General features: G+C 33.0%; 1 protein-coding gene across 1 annotated transcript; it reads right to left on the reverse strand.

The window, feature by feature from the left end:
- Positions 1-3,610: 3,610 nt before the first annotated feature.
- Positions 3,611-4,620, reverse strand: LOC148767585 (uncharacterized). The gene is made up of 4 exons (XM_088823999.1): positions 4,399-4,620; positions 4,086-4,313; positions 3,907-3,999; positions 3,611-3,814 (listed from the first exon to the last, which is right to left on the reverse strand). The coding sequence occupies exons 1-4, from the start codon at positions 4,603-4,605 to the stop codon at positions 3,632-3,634; spliced, it is 711 nt and encodes a 236-aa protein (XP_088680125.1). The 5' UTR covers positions 4,606-4,620; the 3' UTR covers positions 3,611-3,631.
- Positions 4,621-9,120: the final 4,500 nt, after the last annotated feature.

Consider the following 9,120-nt stretch of genomic DNA (forward strand, 5'->3'; position numbering starts at 1 on the left):
TATTTAAAAGCTGAAGTTAGTGATTGTGAGTTAAGTTGACATTAAGTGCTTAATTCTAAAAGTTGGGGGTGTTAGCAAAAAATCTAAAAAATAAATTTAAATAGAAAAGGCAGGTGCATGGGTGCGCTTTTAAAATTATAGATTAAAGCAACTTATTTTAAGAGAAGCAAAAGCAAAAGTCGGTTTTGGAATCACCTAAAAAAAAATTATGTGGAAAAAAAAAGCTCATAATCTATTTTTAAAAGCTTTTGCAAACACCACCTAAAAATTGTTTGGTGATGGTCCGCACCAGAGATTTTACTTTTTTTCTTCAGCTTATTTAACTAAATTGTGCAAATCACCGCGTCGCTGGTACTGTTAGTTGTCGCTGGTACTGTTAGTTTTCCTAAGCGATTCTGTTAGAGGGGGAGCGAGCAAGGACTTTTAATAAAATGGCAAAATGCACGTATCCTTATAGCTATAGAGAATATTTTTTAGGGACCTCCAGCTAATTTTCCCTTTATTTATAAGTAATATAGAATAATTTTAATATTTTATAATCTTCACCATTAAATACAATTAAAAAGATATTGGGCGTACATAGGAGTAGGAAGTTCGCTAAGTTAGTAATGATCAGTTTGGCAAGTCCTGAACTTAAAGAGAGATATGCCTGAGGACACATAATTAGTTGAGGGACAAAAGTTTAGTACTATGTCAGATAATCTAGTACATGTATTAAGTTTGTAGAGTGGCACTAACCTATAATTTAATTTGGTGCCAACCTTTTCAAATTCAATTGTTTTAAGAAAAAAAATGGGAAATTACAGTTTACATCCCTCAAGTTTGTATCGATTTCACATTTGGTCCCTTATATTTCAATAATTTAACATTTTTGGTCATTTACGCCCTAAAAGGTGAAGAGTCCTTGTATCCGACACCTGGACACTCGGACACACCCGGACACGGCTCAGACACCCGTGTCGGGCCGTATCGTAATTTCTAAAAATAGGTCACCCGTGTGAGACAGTGGCCTCAATTTTAAAAAAGTTGGGACACGGCTCTTATGTTTTAAAAGAAGTCCTAATAAAAAATGTGTATTTTCTTTTCTCTGTAATACACATTTACCCGGTCTTCTTTTAGAGTCCACCTAAAAGTCCAAAACTCTAGCGGCAACCTGAACCAAGAACACGAGCAACAAGTGCGCGCAGTTCTCTTACGCAATTTGGCGAATGATAAATATATTTTTACAATTTATAAATGTACCCCAATATTTTTTATATTTACACGTATCCCCGCGTGTTCGTATCCTAGTTTTTTGGAAATCCGTATCAACGTTTCCGTATCTGCGTATCGCCGTGTCCGTGCAGCATAGTTTCCGTCAATTTATCGTTAGTCCGTTAGTTAAGTGTTGAGTGTAGATTTTACGCTCAATACGTTTACTTTACGTGGATCTTTTGTTTAGATTTATTTATATTTGCGCTTTAATTGATTGATTTTGTGTTTTTTATAGGTGAAAACGAGAATTAGGTGTCCATGAAGGAAGAAATATCAAAAAGAAAGGAAAAAAATGCAAATAAGGAAATAAATGAAATTGGAAGAAGGAATTTCGCTACAGCTTTGGCAGTGTCCACCATTTCGAGCATATCTCTCTAATACGAACTCCAAATCAGCTGAGTTTGGTGGCATTAGAAAGATATTTTCAAGGTCTACAATTCTTATTTACGCAACATTACAAAATTCGGACTCCAACATGGCGAAAATCGAAGAATAAATACTGATGGGGGAAAGTGGCGGAAATTGATTCCTATTAGGTTTTCATTACTTCCTTATCAAGAAAAGCCTATAAAAACAACGAGTCTCTACACCATAAGCACAAAAATATACACCACAAAATGCGAGGAATGAAGAGCAACGAAGACTCAAGCATAGTTTTTCTTATTTTATTTTGTTTATCATAAGAATCACGAGTAGCTAAGTCTTTATTTCTAGGATTTTATTTGGAACCCTATGTGGGATTTATGAACCCTTTTCTATGATTTTATGCAAGTTTTAATTCTGGATTATTTCTTCTACTTGTTTTATTAAGTGCATGAATTTGATCACCTTATGTGCTTTTATGTTATTGTTAATCGCATGAATCGGTAGATCGTATTAATAATTAGAACTGTGGTAGAAGAGCTTTTGTGGTATTAACATAGGAATAGAGTTAACCTCTTAGGTAGCCATTATTGAGATTTGTGTTTAATGTTGTGTTCTAGAATTAATTGCGTAGGAATACAGTAATTGACACTAGTAGAAAACCGGCCACAGGCGACGAAAAATTGCGACGAAACTAGGACTCTTGCGACGAAATTAGGACTCTTGCGACAATTCCAGTTTCGTCGCAATGGGGGTCCAAATTCGACGCCAATGATCCCGTCGCCAAGGCTGCGACGAACGCGCGGTTTCGTCGCTAGTCGGGCGACGAATTACATTTTCGTCGCAAAAAGTCAATTTTATATAATACATTAGATGTTTGTGTTTGCGACATTTATATCTACACTATCGTCGCCGTGTGTGCGATGTTTTATATTTTCGTCGCAAAGTAAAAATTTCAACAAAAATAAAATAATATTTTTTTGCGACGAAATACAGATATCGTCGCAAAGTGTTGCCACGATATTTCTCTGTTCGTCGCCAATGTTTGCGACGCATGTTAACTATTCGTCGCAAATGTAACTGTACAGTTTTGTGTATATATATATACATGTATATATATATATATATATATATATATATATATATATATATATATATATATATATATATATATATATATATATATATATATATATATATATATATATATATATATATATATATATATATATATTATTTTATATAATAAATTACCTGTAAATAATTATTAATTTCACTAAAACATTTGAACTACTAAATTAAATTACACAGCAGTTTTAAAGTTGAAGTCTACATAAAATTAAATATCAAGTCAACAGTACATATATGAATCTAGAATTACATAAAAACTTAGAAAAATATTGTAGCATTACAAAATGAAATTAATCCAAATCGAGTCGTTCTTCGTCGTCATTTGAAGTACCCGAATTTGGAGTTTTGGAGACGGGCTGATCTACAATTCCTTTTTGTCTTAAAGTATTAAGTAATGAGTTCAAAGATTCTTTAAGTGAGCTCACTTCATCTCGCGATTCTTGCAATTCTCCTTCTAAGAGCTCGACTTTAGTCTCCAACTCTTCATTTCTAACAGAAGAAAATCTTGATCTTGCAACTTTCTTAGTGGTTGAGCTTTGAATCCCAAGTACTTTTGTCTTACCCAACACTCTTTCACAAGCTATTGAGTCGGCCGTACTTTGATCTTTTCCATCATTAATACACTCATCGTATATTATTTCCAAGTCTTCATGAAAATCCAAATAAATGACCATAAATTCATAAATTAAACAAAAAATTGGGCAGCATAACAACTATTGTATGGATATACCAAAAAAATATCAATACATAGAAAACACATCAACAAATTCAACATATATACCAAACAATAGATCAAACACAATTTAACATATATACCAAACAATAGATCAAACACACAATACCAAAACAAAAAACCCACCAACTAATTCAACATACAAAAGAATTAAGGATGAAAACTTACCGCAATAGCACGTTGTTCAGGAGTTCCAATCCCAGTATATGGTTCTGCCCTCTCACCCTCCTCCGTGGATGACCCGGATTCCACGAATGGCATCAATGGGTCGATACGCATATAGCCTTTTTTATATTTATCAACCACGGTAGGAGCTTTACCAAATTTTTGAAGCTGTAATAAAAATTTATAAAAAAAATTAATATAAAATATACATGAATATAATACGAAAAATTTAACAAAAAAATATATAAGACTAGACTTACATGTTCATGAGACCACCCACTAATACTAGTTCGACCCCAATGGTGGTCGGTAGGGATTTTCATTCGGGATTCTCGGCATTTATCAGACTTGGACTGTGAATATACACATGTTAATAAACTTCGATTAAATTTATTTGAACATGACAAATTAGAAAAAAATCAAAAGAAATATAATTTACCTTGCCATCACCACTGGAATCAGATATAGAAAAAAATTGATCACACAATTCCTCCCATGTAGATGAACTAATCATTCCCTCCGGACGATTGGCCTTAGCAGTGGCAAGATCTGGTGCTCTATCATAATTTTTTTTCAATACTTTAGTTCTATGATCTTTCCAACGAGCATTGGCCGTAGCATTGAACCATTTCTTCGTAGAATCTCGATCAGGAAGTTTCCATTTGTCCTAACAAGAATAAAAAAAATTCATATACAACAAATCAATTTAACTAACTAAGAATTATTATTAAATTTTTAATAATTTCAAATACCTTGAATCGTAACCACAATTGCTCAACCCGACCGTCTTTTTTGTGCTTAGGCCAAGAAATGCAAGGATTAAAAAGGTCACAATGTGTAACTTGACTAGCAATGGCCCGCACCAATCGGTTCCTCCCACGCCCGACTGGAAGACCTGCATCGTTAAAGTCCACGTGTACTACTACATCATAATATGTGCTCGAACCTTGCCCTGACATGGAAAATACACAAATCGGGTTGCCTGAACAAGAAAACAAGATACATTAGCATCAATTTTAAGTTAAGACAACACATATAACATAATATGACGAGTCAAATACATTAATAGATTAAATAAACTTAATGAAAATAATAAGACGACAAATAATTCAAATAAAAGGTAAATTTACAAATATGAGTTCCAAAAATATTTGATCAACAAATACAATGAGTTACTCTTCCATAACATCTATAACATTTATGTCATTATTTATCGAAAGTATCTCATAACATCCATCTTCAACTTCAACAAGATCCTCATATTTTAGAGCAAAGTTGTCCCTTGGTTTAATAACAACAGGCACCACCCATGTCCTATCACGTGGATCTTCGACGTAGAATGCTTGCAATACTTGTGATGGCAGAACAAAAGGATTTGCTTTTGCATCTGGCTTGGATAAATTCACAAGTGTAAAGCCTAGGTTGTCCCTCTTATTCGTACGAATATTAGCCCAATCACACTCGAACAAGACTACTTTTTTTGCACCAACATTGAATGAAAGTTCAATGATGTCTTTTATTACACCATAGTAGCCTACATCTTCATCTCTTGGAGATTTAACCTTCGAACTCGCGAAACTGGTAGTTGTTGCTTTCACAAAAACACCACTATTTTGAGTAAAATGAGATTCTTCAGACGATTTTGTACGAAATGTAAACCCTTGAACATCAAGTCTCTTAAAAGTCTTCACTCTAAAATCAGGGGAACTAGCCAAGACTCTGAGATTTTCATCTATTCCAACCTTTCTTTGCACCTAGTTGGCCAACAAACGGTTACTTATCTTAAGTAACAAAATATGAAAATTAATCACAATCTAATGGTATACACTTACATATGATTGAAACCAACGACGGAATTCTTTGTCCTGTAACTGTTGAATTCGCCATTGGTAAGCAGGGTCACTCGTTGAGATTTTATTCTTAACGGTCTCTAAATGCTCCCTACGAAAATGGTATATTATTTTAAAACATGAAAGGAAAACTATTGAAAATTAAAATACCATATAGATAACTTACTCAATGTAAGGTTGAACTTCGTCACAGTTGAAAAGGCAATAGTTGTGTGCCTTCTCCATTAAATCCTAATTGAGGACTTTGTACTTAGGATGACATCACTATCATTTGATACTCCCGAGAATATTGAAAATGCACTTTGTGGTTCATCATCACAAAGTGTAGCTGAGGAGTTTTCTGTGTATAGTGAGCAATAATTTAAGCATTCCTCAGTGACGTAACATTCGGCAATAGAGCCTTCAGGACACTTTTTATTCCGGAAAAAAAACATTTAAGTGGCCCAAATATCTAATGTCAAAGGAAATTTTATAAAGATTAGATTTTATTATAATAAGTTAATGAAAATTAAATATGACATCAGCTCTTGAAAAATTTATAAATACCTCTCTATTGGATACATCCATCGATAATGCATTGGTCCGGCAACCATTGCTTCATGAGCTATGTGAACTGGCAAATGCATCATCACAACAAAGAATGATGGGGGGAACAATTTCTCAAGATTGCATAGTACTTTTACAATATCAGAGTGTAGTTTTTGAAAATGTTCAACTGTGTTGGTTTTGGAACATAAGCCTCGAAAAAAACTACACAATTGAATAATAGTACAAGCCATCTTGTTTGGTAACCCCACATTGCGAATTGCCAATTGAAGCAATTGTTGCACCAATACATGATAGTCGTGGCTCTTCAGTCCCCCCTACTTTGTCTTCATTCACACAACGGGCTATATTGGATGCATTAATACATGATAGTCGTGTAGATTTTACGCTCAATACGTTTACTTTACGTGGATCTTTTGTTTAGATTTAATTATATTTGTGCTTTAATTGATTGATTTTGTGTTTTATAGGTGAAAATGAGAATTAGGTGTCCATGAATGAAAAAAGATCAAAAAGAAAGGAAAAAGTTGCAAATAAGGAAATAAATGAAATTGGAAGAAGGAATCTCGCCACAGCTTTGGCAGTGTCCACCATTTCGAGCATATCTCTTTCATACGAACTCCAAATCAGCTGATTTTGGGGGCATTATAAAGATATTTTCAAGGGCTACAATTCTTATTTACGCAACATTCCAAACTTCGGACTCCAGCATGGCGAAAATCGAAGAACAAATCCTGATGGAGGAAAGTGGCGGAAATTGATTTCTAGTAGGTTTCCACTGCTTCCTTATCAAGAAAAGTCTATAAAAGCAACAAGTCTCTACACCATAAGCACGAAAATATACACCACAAAACGCGAGGAACGAAGATCAACGAAGACTCAAGCATAGTTTTTCTTATTTTATTTTGTTTATCATAAGAATCACGAGTAGCCAAGTATTTATTTCTATGATTTTATTTGGAACCCTATGTGGGATTTATGAACCCTTTTCTATGATTTTATGCAAGTTTTAATTCCGGACTATTTCTTCTACTTGTTTTATTAAGTGCATGAAATTGATCACCTTATGTGCTTTTATGTTATTGTTAATCGCATGAATCGGAAGATCGGGTTAATAATTAGAACTGTGGTAGAAGAGCTTTTGTGGTATTAACATAGGAATATAGTTAACCTCTTAGGTAGCCATTATTGAGATTTGTGCTTAATGCTGTGTTCTAGAATTAATTGCGTAGGAATACAGTAATTGAATCTAGAGTATTAGAATCGTAATACACGCGGAAGCGGGTTATGATTAATTTAGCATCTCAGGTTAATAATCCGGGTTAATTGCTTGCATAATTGAAGGAATTTGGGGAGTAATAATCACATAGGGGGAAGAATAAAATCATAGGCTTGTCTACTTTGATTAATCTTCGTGTTTAAAGTGCTTTCTTGTTTTTGCCTTTTTAATTTGCTTAATTAGTTAATTCTCTCTAAAGTCGACTGTGTAGGGTGGGATAGATAATAATTGGTAGAATTTAGCGTCTAGGATTAGATAATTAAATATTCTCTGTGGATCGATATCCGGACTTAATTGTTCACTTTATTACTTGTACGATACGTGCACTTGTGTGTAGGTATTACCACCAACATTAAGCAAGTCATGGAACACGCTTGATTCCGTTAGTTTTAACGGAAAATTGACGGAAATGATTAAAAGTGTTGAATTCCGTTATTTACAATTGTGTTTTTTTGTAAACATGATGGACTAAATATGAAATCGGTGCAAACTTAAGAGATGAAAACTGTATTTTTCCCAAAAACAAAATGTATATTTTAGTTTTATAATACATTCTGCAAACGAAGGCCTAAATGGATATGTAGAGCAAATCCAGTTCAGTTTGAATTTCTTAAGATCAATAATATGAAGAGCAAATATATATATATATATATATATATATATATATATATATATATATATATATATATATATATATATATATATATATATATATATATATATATATATATATATATATATATATATTGTATAATAAATACTGTGTAGAAGATAAGCTAAAACCCAATTTCATTAACAAACTAAAACAAATTCTGGAAAAAACAGGTTATCAAATCAAAAGCTCAATAGTGTAATCATCAGAAATAATAACATTATCATCAATAACCAAATTGCTAATTAGTTAAAATTTGATCTATAGTCCATGGTAAAGAAATAAGATTATCGTGCAGCAGCTTCGACGGAGATTTCTATATCGAGAAAACAACATTTTTGAAAGAATTTATGGTCCCGAATTCTTTCAATACAAAGGTGTTATCTTAAGTGTTATGACACTTGAACAAACATGCAGCGGTAATATAAAGGTAAAAAAACAATACTCAGAATTAAAAATGTTCACAAGTAAAGACTTGTGAACTTGCCCTTTACAGGACGGAAAAATATATTAAAATCAGTATTCCAGGAATACAAACAGAAGAGGTGCGAAAACTTCTTCCTTATGAATGAATCATTCTCATGATCATTCTTACATTCAAATCTAGATACAAAAAGAAAAATATTAAAAATTCTAGATTTCAAAGATGTACTCGTGAGGAGTACGTAAAGAACTTATGAATGAATCACTATCTTGATCATTCTTACAACCAAGTCTAGAAACATATATACTAAACAATCTAGACTACAAAGAATGTACTTATGAGAAGTACGTAAAGAATGTACTCATGAGGAGTACAAACGACCGATTCTAAAACCACTCTAAAGCACTCATGTATTCTTTTCAGCTCTCGGTTTTTTTATTTCGTAGAATCGATAAAATTCATTGAGTATTGAAATCGGTATTTATAGACATTTCAAGCTTCCACTCCTCAGCTCATGATCTGCAAGAAAACCAACCACAAGAGCACTCAAGAAAATGGGTTAGTGGGTTAGTTAGGAAGTTAGAATAAAATCCACAATTAAATCCACTAAGCACTACTTAGCCCACTAAGCACTATACTTAACCCACTAAGCACTATACTTAACCCACTAAGCACTACTTATTCCATAACTAAAATTTAGTTTAAAAAATAAGAACGTTAAAA

The sequence above is a fragment of the Erythranthe guttata genome, chromosome 10 (genome assembly GCF_056151865.1).
Source record: "Erythranthe guttata isolate IM_541 chromosome 10, IM_541, whole genome shotgun sequence".
NCBI classification, from domain to species: Eukaryota; Viridiplantae; Streptophyta; class Magnoliopsida; order Lamiales; family Phrymaceae; genus Erythranthe; species Erythranthe guttata.

Bases quoted from the DNA above. Each gene is read 5' to 3' on its own strand.
- LOC148767585 (XM_088823999.1), bottom strand. From the start codon at position 4,605: ATGTCAGGGCAAGGTTCGAGCACATATTATGATGTAGTAGTACACGTG. The intron at 4,314-4,398 runs GTATTTGAAATT...TATTCTTGTTAG, and splicing joins AATTGTGGTTACGATTCAAG to GACAAATGGAAACTTCCTGA. The intron at 3,815-3,906 runs GTAAGTCTAGTC...TTTTTATTACAG, and splicing joins GTGGGTGGTCTCATGAACAT to CTTCAAAAATTTGGTAAAGC.